Source organism: Apteryx mantelli, chromosome 7, assembly GCF_036417845.1.
Source record: "Apteryx mantelli isolate bAptMan1 chromosome 7, bAptMan1.hap1, whole genome shotgun sequence".
Classification (NCBI taxonomy): Eukaryota; Metazoa; Chordata; class Aves; order Apterygiformes; family Apterygidae; genus Apteryx; species Apteryx mantelli.
In genome coordinates, this window is record NC_089984.1 from 36,789,508 (window position 1) to 36,809,385 (window position 19,878).

The following is a 19,878-nucleotide window of genomic DNA, read 5'->3' on the forward strand; positions in this document are numbered from 1 at the left end:
CCACACAACAAGAAAAAAATTCCAGAGAAAAATGAGAAAGAGAAGGAACTGGTGAATAGGCTTTTTAAGCAGCCAGCAGTTCCAGAAAAGACAAGCCTTAATGCTGAAATTTCTTTTCAAAATATGAAACTATAAGACATTCCCTTATGCAAACATTCGAAAGATTATCTTCTGATCTCTTTTAATGTCAATGGGAGGTAACTTGCACTGACCATATTCCCAAAAAGGAACTGATTTGTAAATTAGAAACACAGGGAATCAGATTGCCACCTACAGGAAAATTTAGCGTTTATTGTCAAGAATGACTGAAAAAGAACACAAATTGCCATCCTGCCAAGCCTTCTTTCAGTTTTAGTTATTATTTCAAAACCAATTAGTATTTTCTTTTTATGCAACTATATCATGAACCAAATCCAGAAAGCCATTAACTTTTCCTTTTATTTAAAACAGTATTGCTCCATGAGCTAAGAATGCTGATAGCTCAGCTATAAAGCAGCAGATTGTAATCATGCTTCAGTTAAAGAACTTTAGATCTGCTTACCTGATACAATTGGCGCTAGCCTGAATATGTCTGACAGTCTGCTGTTAACTGGTTCATAGGGGGAATCTTCAAGCAAATCATTTCCTAAAGACAACAAAGATTTGGATTCTTTTTATACAGGAATTCAGGACAAGATTTTGTTGTTTATATCTACTCTATAATGAAGTTACTCTGTAACAGTAAAGGTACTTCACTTTAATCTGCTTGGCTATTTCTCCTCAAAGCACAACTTATGAAAACACCTGAAAGCAGCGAGTTGTTTATCCTTGTCACTATTTTCTCTCCTTCCTCCATGGATAAGGTCATGATCTGCAGAGACAGTTTCCAACATCACAGGGACTGTTTCATCTTAACGTGCCAGCAGGAGAGAAGCGATAGCAGGGATGTTCCTGTTCACTCACACTCATATTAGAGCTCTTATTTGGAGAAGCAGCCCAGGTAACACCTGAAAACTGGCATCTTTGGAATAAAACATTCCTAACAAAATGCTGTTGGAAGGGAAATTAATTTATGATGCAGAAAATGTCCAAGCAGAGTAGTGTAATTTATTATGAAAGCTGGAACAAAGACATATATTAACTCATTAAAATGTTTCAACTGATGCCAGGATAAATGAACAGAAAGGGCTGGCTTCAGTGGAACAATATAGAACCAGAAGCAGCTACAGCAAAGAGTTAAAGGGGGGCCACATTGAAATGAAGGATTGTATGTTCAACTCCAGAGGTTCTTAAACAATGCAAAACATGGCCAGAATGATACACCTCACATAAGGACCTGACTGTTCTCAGTAGGCTATGAAAATTCAGCAATGACATCAATGAGAACAGAAGTCCCAAGCCAATCATCGCCATATCCCTTCTAACTCGCACTTCTGCATACTCTGGGAAGCACCAACTTCTTTTTTCTGTCTCTGCATGCCCCAGGAATGTTGCTGGCAAATACAGGAAAAGAAAGAATAAACTTCTTAAAACAATCATCCCCCTCTATATTACATTTAACTTTTAGCAAAGAGCTAAGGAGCTAGTTTCAGCACCCTGTGATCTTGTTAGGCGAGTTCCAGTTAAGGAGTTAAAATGTTATTAGGAACATGTCTCCAAATGACTGCTTTTTGTAGCTTTTGCACTTGTTAATGCCCTCATCTTTGACTTTGGTTTGGAAAGGTCAGCTGGGTCCCCTGGAGGAAACCCGTATTGTGGATTTCCCCAAAACAGGAGATGCAGCAGCAGCTGTTCCCGAGTTGGATGAAAGGTCCTCAGTTTGCAGCTGAAGAGCACAATGTGAGTTATGAGGTCAGACCCTCCGTTTAGTCTCTGTGGCGGTAGCTAGCTGCGGATGTCATGGACTGGGAAATCACATTGCATTAGGGGAGTGTAATGTTCCTGTGTTTTGCAACATACCCTGTAAGCTCTGGTACATGCTCCAGTAAATGCGCAGGCAGTTTTTCTCCTTCTTCATGCCTCTCTTGCAGCGGCAGTTGTACAGAGATTTCTGCTTCAGAGCTTCCATGGCGCTTTTGCATTCATCCTTTGCCTCCAGGCCTGTCGCCCGGCTGAAGTTGCTCTCTTTGCCGGCTACACACTGCCTCAGTGTCCTGTATTTAGTACTACAGCTCTGCTCCTTGAGACACTGATCACTGGCTTTCACACAGTCAAGGCGATCCCCTCCAGGCAACCCGCTCACTTCTGCGGACAGAAGTACATCTACAGAGAGAAGAAGACACAAACCAACAAACTCTCTTTGAGGGGTGAGGCTGATTTAACTAGGGCTCCAAGGCAGGCATCTGGGAAGCACAAGGCACCTCCTAACACAGCACATGCAGCCAGCCCGACAGGCAGCACCTTGCAAACCTCAGGGCTTCACGCTACACCTTAGGAAAAACACACAGGGTTTCCATGGTCTCAGTCAGATCCACTTTAGTGGAAGTCCACAGGAACAGTACATTTTAACCCCTCTGGTTGAATTAAGACAAAACGCAGAAAGGAAGGAAAACCCACAGGAGCTAATGTGCCCGACAAAATAAGCATTCATTGTTCCTTACATCCACTTTGGTGAAGCAAATAACCTTCCCATTCGGGTGTTTAACTGAGGGGTTAAATACTCGGCCTCACTTTCTGCAAGTGCTTTGCTGTAATTTCAATTACATCCACGAACAACCCGCTCAGAGAGATAAGTATCCTCACTGATTGTTATTAGGTTCTTTTACGTCAGCCACTTTTTAATAGCTGTACCCATTTTTGCTTATTCCACATACATCTTCACAGGTGGAATTTATGACCCCCTCCCCTCCATTCCTCTCCATGTATGATGCTTTTGCAGGAGAACAAAGCAAATCACAGTAACCCTCTCCTCTCCAACGTGTCCCCGTCACGCTCTCTCAGACACACACACATGGAAATGCAAACAAACATCTCCTGTGGAAAGGAAACCAGTTTCGGCTGCAAACCGCTTGCAAGCGGGCAGGTTGCCAGGTTCAGGTGAAGATGTAATCCTTCAACTGGCTCGTGTCAGCCTCCCTGAGCAGTCTTATTTTATTAAAATGAAAAGTTTCCCTCTAACTTGTGGGAACCCAATTTAACAAGAAGCTACGCAAGCAAGCACCTAACTCTATAATCTCCCAGAGCTTGAAATGCAGACTGGGCTAAATGATGTGCGGCAGAGCCGTAAAAACTACTGGAAACTTCACTGTTCTGCCCAAACAATAGACTGACAACCATCAGGCACCCGATCCCATAAACCCTATGTATTGCTTTATGAAGCGACGTACAGAGAGAAATCAGACGCCAGCAACTTACCCACTAAGGGCAAAACGAAGTACAAGATAGTGAGAAACATCTTGCTGTCTTCAGATGGTTTCCCCAAACGAGCAGATGTGCCACAACAAAGAGGATCAGCATGTAGATATTCCACAACCGCCGAGATCCAAAGACTCCAAGTTCAGATCCATTGAATTCCAGGAAAGCCCCCCTCTCTCCTCTTCACCGCTACCACCGCCAGCAGCTGGAGCCGAGATGCAAACGCTGAGCTTTTCCCCTTAGATTTCAGGTCCGAGCAACCTGAAAACACAAGCACGACTTCAGTGAGGGAGAGAGCGGCGCACGCACGGAGTATATGTGTGCGCGAGTGAGCAAGCGGGAGCGGGGCAGGAGCCGGTCGCCTCCTTGGGTGGGCAGCGCTTGTTCCCAGGGAGGGACCGGGAGCGCGCGGGGGGGGGACGAGAGCCGCGGCGCCCGCCCCCGGCCCGCCGCCCGGCTTCCCCCGCAGCCAGGGCGAGCGGCAGACAGCCCCTCGGCCAGCCGGAGCCCCCGCCGCGGCAGGCTCTCCGCAGGGCTGCCCGCGCCCTCCTGGGCAACCACCCCTCCACCCCCCAAACCCGCGACTTGATTTGCTTGCGCCGCGGCGGGGAGGCGGTGCGCGGGGGGCCGCGCTGCCTGCGCGGGGCGCTCGCCGCCGCCTCCGCCGGGTCAGGGCGCGGCGGCGGCGGCAGGTGCCCCGGCGGCGGCGGGGAAAGTTTGGCTGGGGAAAGCGGGGCGGGCGGCAGGGGGTGTGCGGGAGGCGCGGAGCCCAGGCGGGGGCGGCGGCTGCGCCGCCGCCGCCGACCTGAGCGGAGCAGGAGCAGCAGCGGCACCGGCGGCGCGCAGCGGACGGGCCGCCCCGCACTTGGGGCACCGGGCCCGGCGGGAGGGTTTCCGAGCGGAAGCCGCCGCCGACTGGCACCGAGTTACGGGAAATGCAGTGGGTGCCGCTGGCTGCACCGTGACTGCGCCTCGATCCGGAGAAACCTCCCCGTCCCTGCCGCCCGCCCCCGCCCTCCACGCGGCCTCGGCGGCGGGGCCCCCCAGCCGGCCCCGCCGCCCGCGGGGGAGCGCGGGGCGTCCGGGCACGCGAGGCGCCGGCGGGCGGCTTCTGTGCGCCCTCCCTGCGCAAGGGCGCCGGGGCGCGGCCCGGGCACCCCCCGCGCCTGCAGGTCCGCGAGCGGCTCCCCCAAACCCCCGGGCGGCTGCGGGGAGCCAGCAGGTACCCAAGCGCCTCCGGCCTCGGGCCCCGCGGCGCCCCGCGCACGGTGCGCTCCGCCGGCGGGGCCCGGGCGCCGCGGCGCGCTGCGGGCGCGTCCCCCCCCCCGGGCGCGGGCCACCCTTCGGCCACAACTGCGGCTCAGTGTGGCGGTTTTCACTGGCTCCTGAATAAACAACGCGAACATATGTCCCCTATTCATGACAGATGGTTCAAACAGAGAACTATTTAGTGGTTTTCCCACAGTTGCTACTATGTGGAGCTCCCCGAAACCTAACAAAATGCAATTAGCCTAAAATAGCACCAGTTTCCAGATTTCCTCGTATTCATACACAGAGAATTTGATTCAGGTGTCTGTATGTTTTAGCTGCAACCAAATGCTTTCTTTCAAAAAAAGTGGATATTTTCCTTGGCAATTTTGTCAACAAGCTCTTTGGCCTATTAGACTCTAGGAATTTGCTTCTTCTCACAATGAATTTTGCCTAAAGGAATGTGCCTCTCCTCACGGAAGGAAGACGATCAGGCTGACCACTTTCATAGCAAAAACCGAACTGCGGATGAACCAAATACTGTTGTAAGGTACTTCAGAAACACTTATTTAAAACGCTAGCGTATGCTGTGATATACAGAAGATATGATATACGGAAGTCCTTTCTGAACAGAAGCTTTTTTTATTTTTATTCGGCCACTTTTTCTTAACATGTAGATTTCTATTTCTCTTAAAAAAAAAAAATAGCTGCGCAGAGTACTGACTCTCCATGAAACCACAATAGTGATGTAAAGTTATTACTAAGTTGCACCTTTTTTTTCTTTAAGATATGAAAGTATATATACACTGTTATATAGTGAAAACATCTATTGTTTGCTGTATAAGGATATAGTTGAAGAGGAACACAGTGAGTAGATTTTTAGAGTATTTAAAGATAATTAGAACGTGCTAAATTGAAAATGGTGTTGACAATACAAGTCAGTTTCCAGCTTTTGAAGTACTTCATTCAAGCAATGAAACAAGCTGGCCTTCCAAATATTTCAATACGAATCGAACTGGATGATATACAGAGATAATTACTCCTTTATTTGCAGTTTTGGCATCATTATCGCATATAGGGTTAGTATAGAAGTTATTTGTATGTCTAACACAAGTAGCAAAATTCTCTAATTTACAAGTATAAATCAGGAACAGCTATAACATTCACAGCAGACCAAGATAAACAAAAATAAGACTGATCAGGACCACTATTTACAAAACCACCTGTGCATAAGTGTCCTGAATATATATAAATGGTATTATTTGGCATATAGAAGTGACACGTAACAGTGTAAGTCAGTAACTCAGAGCTCTACAATAAAACACAATGTATGTTGGGTTGTTGGGTATTTACTATTACAGTGAAATTGAAATAATATTTTTGAAGTGTTAAAAATCAAATAAAATTACTGACAGTTACTGACAGGTCAGAAATAAGACAGCTAGAATGGTGTGCATTGAAAATTCTGAAGACTGCCACTAAACACTCCTCTTGTCAGTATTTTGATTCAGCTCTAGAAAACAAGCACCCAAAGTGGAGGAGGGGAAAAAAAAGGTTAAAATGTGTTAATCCCCAGAAGTTTTAAAACACAACCACGATATGAAAAGAAATCCAAGACAGAAACTCCATGCTAAATAGACTTGCACAGACTGTCTAACCACTGCACATTCTTTAACAGGACAGTAGATGGGAGAGAGCTTCTCTGCACCACTGCAGAAATTCCTACGTGATTATTTTTCCTTTCTTTCAGAGCTGGAAGGCTTTCTTACTTTTGTCAACTTACTTCCAGTATTCTTTTATCTCTGAATGCCATCCTTCCCTTTATTTTTTATTTTATTACTGAGACAATGCAAATACTTTACTCTTTGCAGATCAGTGTGGGTTTGGACAGTTGAAGTCACTGGCAGGTTGGACTCATGCCACATAACACGCAAGGCATGCAACTCTCAGCTGAAGTGCCTGTCATGTTCTATTAGTATTGCGTAAGCCTACTTTACCGCAAATCATATCTTCAAATCATTTTCATTTTTTTAAGCATTTAAGAAAGTACCAGACTGAAAATACTCAGAACTGAAGTCCCCCACGTGTAGAACAGATACAGCACTAACCGCCCATGCCCCCCTGCTGACCTGTCTACTGACTGTTCTAGTTGTTTCCACTTACCATGGTGACTTTGGTGAATTAATTCCAGACTTACATTATGCAAAGAGTACAGCCCAATCTGTAAATTCAGTAATTAGCTAGTCTTTGTTTATCCTGTCTCACTGGAGGCTGCCAACAATAATGTCAATTTATAGCACTATTTTTTGTTTGTTTTGTTTTTTAATTTATTTAAGTAAACAGTTGTCCCCCAGAGGCAAGCAAGACAACTGACTCTGGGGAGCTGTAGCTTGCAGTATGGCCAACCACTATTTCTAGATTTAAGATAGCAAAAACAATGAACAGTGAAGTAATTTCTTAACTCACAACTAAGGTCCCTCCCCAAATCTTGAGAAAAATTTTCAGTTGCTTTATCACTCTTCAATTCATATGAAGATACTTATCAAAAAAAAGAAAAAAAAAAGCAAGCTCATAATCCAGTCTGTGGCCGGAATCATAATCCTTATACTCTTTTCACCTTCTTTTCCAAATGACTTTTAGCTCCTCTGGGATAAAATGAAGTCAGTGGAGTCTTTGCTATTGATTTCAGTCAAACCAAGGTCCACCTTTTGATTTATATCTGACAATCACTCAAGCCATAAGGCTCTTCAGCCAAAGGAATATAAACATAAGACCTAAATGTGAACATTTCAAAGATATTTAGGCTGATTTTCTATTCTGTTGATTGCTTTTTTTAATATAAAAAATTTCCAGAGCAATGAATAAATAAAAACAAATATAAAGTACAGCTGATAGGGACACAAACATTTCAATAAAAGACAGATGACAATTTAATCACCATTGAATTATTGTTTAAAGACCATTACAATATCAGTAACATGCAAGACAGTATAACTATTTACTGCCTGTATAAACAGCTAGTACTTCAATTTTTACATAATTTTAGCTTCTTGGTTCTTTCTAGTCACCTGCAGTGGCTGGTATTCTTTCTCTGCAGACTTACAATAAAGAAAGGACATTGTGATGATGATAGAGGGGCTATTTGACATTAAACCTGTAAAAACAGTGCTTCAAACATTGTTCTTTCAAAATAGATCCAGATAAGAGAGCTCCTTATGGTGGATAGTTTTAAGCTTCCTGTTATCTTACAGGCTGAACCCAAAGCACTGAATACAGCAGCGATATCAAAACATCTGTAGTCAGGGTGATACGACATTTTAGGCCAGTTGTATAAAATATGCAAAGTTGGAATACCGTTTTTTCTACATTCAGGCTTACTAGATTTCCTCCTGCCTCCTCAGTTGCATGTAAATTAATGGTTGACAGCAAATTCGCAGAAGTGTTAAGCGCAAGAAGAACCAACTCAAATGCAAGTTAATGTTGTTTTGCACTTAGTCCCATGTGCAAAAGCTGCAGTGTTGCAGCTCTGTGTCAGGTGGTCATGGCCTGCAGCAGTCCAGAGCTGAACATAAAGGTAAGCTGACATGAAGGATGAGTTAATACTAGCCTGGGCCACAGCTAGCTTGTAGATCCCATTTGCCATCTCTGCCATAGACCTCATTTTAAAGACTGAAACATGCAAGAAAATACTGAGGTTGGAGCCACTGAGCCGGGGGAAAGTTAAAATATATTATCTGTGGGTCCACTAAAGCTGTGGAGAGAAAGTATGCTGAGAGTAAGAACCATGCCATGAACTTTTGAATGTAATTCTTTTGGGAAGGAACAGGTGAAGCAAAGCTGAGGCTGAACTAATGAGTCAGCTATAACAGGTGGGAAAAGCAAGCAACTAATGGCAAAAAGTCTATGTGTCACGAGAGCACAAAAAGCAGTGTTTATACAGGAGGTTTTATTCAATAATGAGAAAGGGAGAATAGAGAAGTTAGAGAATTACTAGGGACTGGGGGAAGAATCTGAACTGCTTTTTTTGTCTTACATTTATCTGCTTACCCTAAAGTCAAAGTGGTGGGAATAAGGCAAGAAGGATTTGCTCAAGGCATTAAAGTTTTTGTAAAGGACAGATTAAGTAACAATGCTCACACAAAAAAAAAAAAATCAATTTTGAGGAGCTTATGAAGCCTTGAATGGGCTTTTGTAGCAGAGAAGCAAGACTGAAATTTTACTTAACCTGTCAATTATTTGGGTTTAGAGCTTTCAGCAAATGTCAAGAAAAACATAAAACAAAAGCAAAGTAAGCAATGCACATTCACACACTAATCAAATAAAGACCACGTGGAAGTGCAATCCAGATTACTGAGTGACTTAATTCATGTAAAAGTATAAGGTTTCCCCTCTCTCCCCTGAGCTTTAGTCAGGCCTGTTATTGAATTCACACAGCTGTTCTTGGCCAGGAAGTTTTTCCTCAAAAACCTTGTGCCTTGCTTCCCAGGCACTGTCCTCACAATTTTATTTAATGTTGTATCAGACCACCTGGAAAAAAGAAAAGCTGCAGAATTCCTCAGTGATTCACATCTAATGTGTGACCTGGTTTTATTTCAGTAGAATTGACACATAAATAGCAAAACACTACAATGGAGTTCAGAGAGCAAAACATACAGTTAGCCATATCCATTTACCATCAAAGATTTGAAAATATGGACAAAACTGAAGCCACTTACGATGTTCTGTATGTTATAAAATTGATTCTATTAAACTTTAAATACTGATATACAGCCATACACATTGACGTTTGCCCAAATCTTGTGCGGCACATTCCACTTTAAAAGTGGAATGCTACAGCCCCCTAGCTGTTAGTAGAGGCAATTCACGCTAACTCAGGAGAGGCAATTCATGCTTCTACATCAAACTAATATGCCAAATTTTGTAGCAGAAGAGGATATAGTCAGCAAAGCAGCTTGATGTAAAGCAGTTAGGCAAAAACATAAAAGAGTAACAGTATCAAGTATTCTGATATGAAGTACTAGTAATTCATGTCTGGATTCATAAAATCTAGAACAATACAATTCAGATGCTAGAAATGGCATCGTTTCAAACTTCAATATAAGCCCTATGCCAGTGACCTCAACCTTTAATGTCCCATGGGCATTGGCAACTAATGTGATTCAACCAATATCATAATTTGGTTTGTTGACTTGTATATACAGGTGGCAACCTTCATTTCATCTTTTTAAATTTCCATGATCACCAGCAACATGATCTTGTAGAAACCAAGCGATCCTGAACCACAGGTCAGGAATCCCTATCTCATACTATGTGCGTTTGTGGACCTAATAGTCTGGAGAAAAACTAAAGCTTTAGGAAATGACATATTTCTACAGCAATAGTCTTAATTAAAATAACTTTCCAAACATCTTTTAAAAAAAAAAACTTATTTGTGGAAAGCATTAACATCTCAGAACACTGATGTTGGATTCTTGGACAGCACCTGAGAAAGCCAATATTAAAAAAAAAAAAGAGAGAGAGAGAGCAAGAGACAGACAGAATGAATATGTTGGTATCTTCTAATTGCATTGTTTGACTTAAGTGTAAGTTTCATTTTTCCCCTATATTTAATTGACAGTGATAAAATTTCCCTGTATACAATGGTATGTAAAAAGTGGTAAGATTCCTTTTTCAATTCCACACAGCTCTAGTTAGTGATGGGTATTAAGCTTTCACTGTTCACGGTACAGTGGATATGCACGCATTTACAGAGCACAGAATATTAAATCCTAGAGGAATATTTTGCTTTCACTTACTGTATGTATCTTATTCTAAACTGTAGGACCAAATCTGCCCTGACTCATGCCCTGTGTAAGGAAGTCAAAAGTGATGCATGGAGGTGAAAGTCATTTTAGAATTTAGAAACCAAAGGCAAAATTATCATCTTGGATTTTCAAAACTGTATTTTGTGTACATTTGCTACAATAACACTGCCTAATCAAATAAACTTTTCTCCTGGTGGTGAATATCACTAAAATTGTAATTTTATTGGAAACCTCTAAAGAGGTTAGTGGCTCTGTCGATGTTAATTCCTACAGTGTGTTCTGCCTTCCCTTGTGGTGAGAAATTTAGGGTACAAAAAGTCTCAGGAGAGTTATACCAAAAAAAAAAAAAAAAAAGGAAGTGAAAGAAACTAGTATTGTAAATTCATTGAGATTTCTCCTAGAGAGAGAGCAAAACTTACTGTTCTTAGATACCTGCCATCAGCTGGCTGTGGCTGTCTCTCTACTAAAGGTAGAGTGATAATTGGGATTTTGTTTGTTTTATTTTTGTTTTTTAACAATTTCCTGAATAACCACACACATTTCAGGAAAAATAAGTGCCAGAAAATAATTTAAACTTAGAACTTTTGATCTTAGTCATAAAAGACATTCAATATATATAAATTATATATATTATATATATATTATATATATATATATAAATGAAAAAAGTAAATATTTCTTCGGTCAGAGACAATAGCTCCTTAATTAACATGTGCATTTTCATTTCCAATTTCTAATTTTATAGTTTAGAAAGAACTGGATGACTGACAAATGAGATAATTCTCTTGTAATCTAATTGATGATTAATTAAAAACAGTGTTGAAAATCAGGACCTCAGTTTTTTCTACTAAAATGACAGATAATCCCATTAATAATTCTCTCTGTCACTACTTCTGTACAATTTTGATGACAACAGAATACCTGCGAGGCACTATACACACTAAATAAGTAAATACAATAGGCCAGTCTGAGAGGCCGGTTTAAAGCTAGAGTCCCAACTGATATTACCTGCAGCTTCTTCCCTCCCCACTCTTTTCTGCAAGTATTCATTACATCAGCTTCAGCTGGGTCTCATCAAGGAAGTTTGCTGGTACAATTTTGTGAGGCACAGATAAGTCTACAGCACTTCCTTACTGTGGATGTAGTCACCTGCTGGTAACACTGGTTAAAAAAAAGTTTTTATAACAGAACACCTGGATCTATGCTATAGCTTGTACTAGCAATAATTCACACATAATTCAGCTGAAAAAGTGATACATACTTACAAACTATGAAGGTACGCTAGTCAAACTTTCTGGATGCTGTCTGAACTTGATCCTGACTCAAATCATTTGCATGTAACTGTACTCTGAATATTCCTAAATACATTATATCCTAACTCGGCAGTAAATATAACCAAATATAAAGGAGTCCACACTTTTGTCCCTCTCACTGTGGGGTTTGCGAAGGTGGATTTGCTCTTTTCTTTAGGCAGGCACACAGCCTTCTAAACTCAAGACTATATTTTATTAGAACAGAAAACAACAGATTACATTAAGGTTTCCCTTTAAGTAGAGAAAACTCACCTTAGTTTGATGGGCCAGATTAAATACAAGGGGGTTGGTGGTGGGGGTCTTTCCTCCACTACTACGTGGTTGGAACATGAGTCTTTTTCCAGTCCTGCCTTCTAGTCCAGAATCCTCCCTTCAGGTGGTTTCCTGGCTCAAAGTTTACCAGATTCTCCTACAGTTACTAGCAAAGTCTCTTGCCGCCACCTCAGAGGCTTTTGCCTTTGGGCCTCTTGTGTCATTCAGGGAGAGCCTGAGCTCTTAGGAAGCCCTCAGCCCTCCCCAGTCCTTGCTGACTTTCTCGCGCCTGCCCTACCCTCAACTGCAGAGGCTTCTCCCTCCTCCTCCTCCTCCTCCTCCCTCTGGAAGGCCTGGGTGCAGCAGCCAGGCCAGCGAGAACACAAAAAAACCACCACACCAACTCTCCCCCCTCCCCCCAGTTGCATCTATTATAAGTACCTAAATAAGCTACCTAAATAAGCACCTATTTTAATTTACACCTTGCTTTAATTGTACTTCATTTAAATTACACAAATTAAATTACTCTGGTTTTCTTGGATGGTGGTGAATAACTTTAGGTCCACTAAAATGAGAAGCATGCGCCAAACTATGGAGGTTCATCTTTTCTGAGTCTCTAAAGACTTGGGAAAATTATGTCCTGATCCTAATGAAGGTTAAAAGCCAATCTTGTAATATAAACTGGAAGAGCATCCAGGATACTCAGAAGACAGCATACAAGACTGTATAATGCCCATTTCTTTACTTCTTGCAAACCATATCTGAAAATGGTTTCTAAAGACCGTTCTTCACAACACAGCCACTGCTGTAGGCATGACCAACTGAGCTGTATGATTTATTTTATAAATCACAAAAAAGCTAGAGATCTACTAGCCCCAAGTGAGGAAAAGGAGGACATTTCTGATAAACTAATAAAACTGAAGTTTCTATGAAAAATGAGTTCATGAAAGCAGAAAAAGATAAGACAAAATGTTAAGATAAAATGTAGATAGTTTATAGAAATCCAAAGCTGCAACAAGTTATTTACATCCCCACAGTGCGAGTCCTCCAGGTTTGTGAGTTGGCTAATTTCCAATAGATCACAATTCATAACAAAATAATGCAAGCTTTTTTAATAAGCACAATAATGACAGCTTGCTAGAATAAGATATAATGTTCCCCAAACTGCAAAAATACAAGGTAATTGGGACTAGTATAAAATTTCTGAACAAGATTACATTGCAACATATATAAAGTAAGACTGGAGCTAGTCAAAGCATCCTGACAGATGCATAGTCAGCATATTGTGAAACACCAGCATAGCACATCTGAATTCTTTTTCCTTCTTCTTGCTTTCCTTTTTTGACAAAAGAAAGAACATGAACAAAGGAGTTTGAACCTGAAACCATCTACCAGAATATCTTCTCCCAAAACATTTTACTTAATATTTTACAAAGGAGCTTTACAAGAAGATTTCAAAAAAAATTACAAAAAGATTTAAATGTAAAAAATTAAAAAAGACAAAGAGAAAAAACTTGTCTTTTCTCCTGTCTTGTTTCCTCTTTTGGTCTTGTCTATATGTGTTGTAAGTGCTTTGAAGCAGAAGCTCCTTTCCGTGCCTCTTAACAGAGTCAAAGGAGGCTAGGGGCTTAGTTAAAACTTGGTAAGAATTACTGTAAAAAAAAAAAAAAAGAAAAATCATAAATAGTTTTGGTGAAGCCATTTCGAGAGAGATAGTCTTCATCTTAAGCATCAAAAAAATTGGTAGGTGTCAGGGCACAGTAAATTGCTTTCAGAATACTTAACTGGGCCACAGCAATTTTTGGAGACCTCAAAACCAGAGAGAAGCAGAAGCAAAAAGGTATTCATTCCAATGCATCTATTTCACTGGATTACTACAGTCTTATTTGAAAATGCACACTTTGTACTTTTTGATGGAATGCATTGAAGTGTCTAAACATTGAGCCTAAATTGTTATGGTTCTACAAGCATTTTAATTCACATTCAACTGGAATACTCTATTTTAATTCAATTATCACTTTTGGATGCTTAAACTTCTTCAAAGTTTACTTGTTGGAGATATGTAGAATCATTCTATTATCACTAAACAGACAGATGATCAAAATCCTAGAGTTGAACATACATTTATAAAACAAAAGTAAATAAATGCCTCAAGATGCAAGCATTTGTGTAACATGAAAACTGAACCTCAGAGCTGCCTTAGTCTGCTGGAAAATATGACACCTCAAATTCAGCATAGTTTTTTCATCTTAAACAATATGAATTTTTTTTTTCAGTGTGCAATGTTAGAAGTTTGTGTAATGGACAACACTGCTTTGCCAATCATTTGACCACCTAAAATATCTTAAAAAGGTGTATCTCCTTCATAAATGATATGTTCTATAACTTTTCAAATGTTTTGAAGAGAAAGAAATGGTTGATTTTAGTTTAATTGTGGTCACAGGTTATCCACAGGTTATATATAGCCACCAAAATGTTAACTCCTATGATATTCTGAATTTGCACTTTTTGCAGAGGTTTAATACAAATATAGTTAATACTGCAAGTATCAAAATTATTTGTTCTACAGTATAAGAAAATATTATTTGACACATAAATGTGCTTTGTGACCACTGTTCAAATCACTTTTTCTTCTACAGTAAGCAGACTGAATTGAACTGATATACCAAACTTAAAGTACAAATAGCACAAATTTCAAAGTTATTGATTCCTGACAGTGCTTACAGGCATTAAGCAATACTTTTCCGTCATCTGTAAGAGCTTACTGCAGCACAGAGACACTATATTAAAGGAAAGTTGAAAATGTGTCAACTGCCCAGTCAATATTAATTTAAAACTGAGGTTTGGAACTTCTTAAAAAAACAAAATAAATAAATTTAATTTTTAACTCAATTTTCCAATCTTCTTTTAGCCCATGGCACAAAACAATAATGCTTAATCCCTGCATAAAAAGAAAAATGTCATAATGCTTTTTCAGAGGAATAACCACAAGTGTTTTGACAGAAGCTTTGTACTTTCTGCATGGTTTCTATTTCATGTGGAAAGGCACAGTTGATGAATATTCACTAACAATGCTTAAAACAAGCATCAAGCACACAAACGTTTCCATAAGTCTGTTTTACTTCTCTGAACCGCATCTTTATATGATACTTTTAACTAGCAAGAGTCCTAAGAAAATCCTAAACTAAAGGTGAAACAGAACAGCTGATGGGATTGGTAAAAAGACTTAGACTTATTCCTAATCACAGTTCTGAATCCAGCTAGGATGTTAAGATCCACAGTCTTGTGACTTATTTGAAAAATGTTGATGATGTCAGTGCATGGCTGAAGGGCTACAAAAGTCTCACTCATGAGACAGGAAGATGCTTATCAACACACAAATTCATGACAGGGAGGCTCAAATATATCCGGCTGTCTACTATGTGGCCAAGCTGACAAGGACTGATCAGACAGAGAGGGCAGTTTGATTCAGGCTCCCTGGCTGTGTTTTTGAGCACGATGTGCAAAGCTGGCCCAGATTTGGCCTGTAAATTTGGCATATATCCAGCCAGAAATCTTCCAGTGGTTTGAGGACTAACAAGGTCCTACTTTGAGCTTTCTGACAAAGAACTAATACAGTATTTTTCGGAGTTTGAAAGATTAGTAATTGGAATGTCAAAGCTACCTGTGTAACATGTTTTAGTATTAAAACAAAACAAAACAAAAAAAGAACCCCCCCACACACACACACACAAAACATGGAAGATAGCTTCCCCTTTAAAATAGAATCATTTATAAAATACAGCACTTGGTTGCTGAGTTGAGTTTCCTGTACAGTAAAGTCACTCAAGAATGTTTTTATTTTTGTAATGATCAGAGAGAAGTCATGTTTCCCAGAAAAGTATCTAAAATTTTAAAGATGAGAAATAACTTGATATTGTATTGCAAACCACCCTATCAAGGCAGGGTCACTACTTTTCTATGCAAAATTCACAAGACAAGACTATGTATGCCTACACTATGCAAATGCAGCTCTTATGGGATAAATCTGCTATTAGGCTCACCATGTACATATTATAGAGTCAAAGCATTCCTGAGCAGAGGCCATTTATCCTAGCTGTCCAGTTGCCTAGAAGCCTAGCTGAGGCACCGACAAGGCCACCAGATATCTAGAAATACTAAACAAATTGAAAACATACTCAAAATCTGTTTGAACAGACTCCAGAGGTTAGTCTAAGAAAATACAGGCATATAATAGCCCTCTGTTTAGGTAAAGTCTGTAGGTATTGCCTAAGGCAAACATAAGATGGCCACAACATCTGCCTAAGCTACTGGAATAATACTGCATTTTGGTTTTAATATTGTGACAACTTGTTCTGTGACAGCAGAACAGAGAACAGTGCCTTTTTTGCTTTTTGTTTTTTTAATTGCATACTCTGATCATGAATCAGAAGGAAAGAGGATAGCTTATTTTAGATATACCTTTTATTAGGAAAGCAAATCCAGAGTCCAGTGAGTAGGGGCCAAGAGTTTCCCAACACTGGTGACAGGAAACAGCTTATCTGGAGGCTGAAGAGGGAACTCTGAGTGGTGAAAGTAACTGCTGCTGTGAGGCAGGAAAATTAGACAGAGAGGTTGGAGACAATTACTGGAAAAGACCTTGTGTTGACCATGTACTTTCCTGTTCCCAACTGACCAGTATTGTAATCCTATTCCAGTGCTTCCTTGTTAAGGTTCATAATCTTAATGGTTTTAGAAACCACTCAGAGACCCTTTCTTTCATCTTCTTTCCCAATACTAGCCAAAACAGTTCTCTATACCCATCGGGTATCAGTGACTCAGAGGAGGCAGCACACTGCAGTTACTGGTTCTTGTTTCAGAGTATCAGATCTGAATTTGACCAAATAGAATCCAGTTCTATAAAATAGGATGGCAATCACATCATGAAGCCTCCTTGGGAAAAAAAAGGATAAATAAATAAATAAATTTTATATATATATATATATATATATAAAAGTTTTTTATATATTTATTTTTATATATATCCCAGATCTATCCCCCCCAAAATACATCCCCCCCAAATAATACTAAATAATACAGTCTTACTGTCTTAGAAGCCTTTGTAATTTTCTCTAGAGTTAAAAGGGAGAAGCATATTTTAATTAGAATATATATTCAGACTAATACTGGTACTGAATGATATCTTACTTTGAACCAAGACAAAGAACAAAAAAAAAAAAAAAAAAGCCAGATTTCAGAAGACTGAGCACATGCTCTTGTATCTCCGCCCTAGGTAACCCATTTCTTAAAACAGTTTGTCATATGGATAAGACCCATGTCGTTTCAGTTGTGACAGTACATGAAAGATAAGTCTGGTCTATAATGAACTAAGAATGTACTGTAGACTTCAGATATAAAAGTGGAAGTAGCACTCCAAAGACTGTATATACATTTTGCACAGTTATCAGATAAAAATAATCGTGGGAGCAGACTGTCATAATCGTTAATACAAACTGCACAGCACGTTGCTTGTTCTTCTTCTTACCCCGTAACTCCTGTACTATTTGCTGTTTAGTATCCGAAACTCAAAGAGGTGCCTGGTAATAGGCTAGGAAATTAAGATTTTAATTCCCTGGTGCTGGAAGAAAATGGAACCAAATCTTCCCTTTCCTGGGCAAACACTCTAGCCACTAAAATACCTCTACCACAACATGCTCTAATTGCTTCTTACTGCATTTCGAGATCTCAATAGAATGCTTTTGCAGTTTAACACAATATATAGTTAACTAATATTTTGGCAACTAAAATTCACACTGAAATATCGTTCAACTTTCTCTTCAATTAAATATAGTGGAGTTCACTTTCTGCCTTGCAAGTGGACCTTGAACTATAAGCTCAGCCCTGTCCTGCTTTCCAACAGGCACCTTGAAAGGAGATGGCTAGACACTTAATTACTGAGGCAATCTGAGACAAATGAACAGCACATAATTAAAAGGACAAGAAGGTAACTAACAGAGACTGGTGGCTGTCGAGCGGGTACTTTTTTTTGATATCAGGAACCTAAAAGCTTCCCAAACGCTGTTTTAGGTATCAAAGTTTTCCTGTGGCACAAAAGTAGAACAAATGCCCAATAACAATAATTTAGATAACAGTGATTGGGGGGGGGGAGGGCTATTATGGTTATCTAAAGTGAAAAAAAAAATTGACAAGGTCAGTTTTAAAAATTCTGTTGTTCTAAACAAAACTTTAAAAGTAATAAACTTAAAATGACTCAGCAGATACTTTTCAGCTTAAGTGTAATTACACAATTTAATAAACAAACAAACAAAAAAACCCACACAACTATCTTCGACTGAATTTATGCACCTAAGATGTTGAGAAAAAAAACAGCTTTATTTTATTGCTGTTTCAGATGGTAGCCAAGAGGGACTGAGAAACATGAGAGTAATCTTTCTCCATCTATGGGATGCAAAGTTTGGATTTATAAAGTTGCATATATCATATAACTGCCAACTATTTCTTAAAAGGTTCCATGGTTTTGAACACTGTGCTCCACAAAGACAGCGTTATGAAGAATGGGGAAAGTCTAATTCAATGTTTTTGCTGTTAGCATCACTAGCTACAATCAGTCCAATGCAAATGCAACCTGAGGATTTGTGGAGGACTGGCAGGTTTAGAGACATTCATTTTCTGTATATGAGTCAGGCCATCTCTTCACTGAAAGATAATTTATCTGAGTGTATCAAGACAGGACTCAAGAAAACATACAGAGTAGATCTGACCTGACTTACGAATCTGCTATTTTATTTCTCTGACAAGAAATGTTAGGAAAGGGACAGGCTGAGCCGCAGTAGATTATATTGCCATTTTAGTGATCCATGCCTTGAGAAAGACCTTTGAACTCCAGTTTACTGGATTGCAAGAGATAAACCACATCACTGCACGGATACATTGATGCCACTGGGCAGGCTATGAGAAATAAACAGCCCTATTTCACAACACACTTGCTTAGAATTCAAGAAACAATACAGAGATAAGTGGAGTATCTTGCTTTCATTAATGGCAAGAAAAATGTCAGCATGGACATTACACACATGGATATCAATAATTTAGATTGAATTACCTAGTGGATTTTTAGCAACATATGTTCTTTGTGGCCTCTAGTCTGAGGATCAGTATCTGTGTAGAATGCGATCTTTAGAACTAAACTTTATAAGCACAGTACATTTACATCCCATCTAATTTTATCCACTTAACAAGTGAGTTAGGATCCTAGCTATCAGAGATGCATCAGACATTTAATAAGAGAAACATTCCTAAAGGAAGATTTAGCTTTCCTACATTCTCAGTTACATTCCCTAGAACTGTTTATCTCACACCTTTGGTGCCTTGTTACATTTAACAGTATGCTTTTAGGCAGAACAAAACTCATCTTGTGCCTTCTCCTGTGTTTTTACAGTCTGCATGACCTACTTGGAAAAAGTCTGCTTCAACATCCATGCACAAAATTTATGATTTTTGTGGTTCTGCCACCTGCTCTGTACTGCTGGCTTGTCTACTATGTATCATTCATCCTGTTCTGGTCATATGGTTATGAACTGTGTAACAGCGGATTCTTCTGTTGTAAAAAGGAGTTTAACATGAGTGTTACATATGAAGGAAGATATAATCACAATCTCTATATGGTAAAGTAGCATCATCTTCACTTTTCAAATATTTCTTTTTAAATAGGAATCAAGAAACCAAATCAGGAAGAAAAACAGTGTGTCTGTAATTATTGTAAAAATGGATTTTATGAAGGCTTAAGAATCTAAATCACTTAGTAATAAAATGAGGCATCCATAAGTGTGTTAGTAGAATACCTAAGCTATTACAATTATGCTGTAAAATCCCTTTGTGCTGTTTCTGTTGGAATTAGTTGTCTTTTTGTTAATTAAATCCTCTCAAAC

The 19,878-nt window shown here is 39.8% G+C and overlaps 1 protein-coding gene across 1 annotated transcript in view; it reads right to left on the bottom strand.

The window, feature by feature from the left end:
- GFRA1 (GDNF family receptor alpha 1) overlaps positions 1 to 3,791 on the bottom strand; it is a 143,507-nt gene extending 139,716 nt beyond the window's left edge. The window contains 4 exon segments of the mRNA XM_013948689.2: positions 542 to 625; positions 1,939 to 2,241; positions 3,334 to 3,385; positions 3,388 to 3,791. Coding sequence (XP_013804143.2) covers positions 542 to 625; positions 1,939 to 2,241; positions 3,334 to 3,385; positions 3,388 to 3,435 — 487 coding nt within the window. The 5' untranslated portion in view covers positions 3,436 to 3,791.
- Positions 3,792 to 19,878: the final 16,087 nt, after the last annotated feature.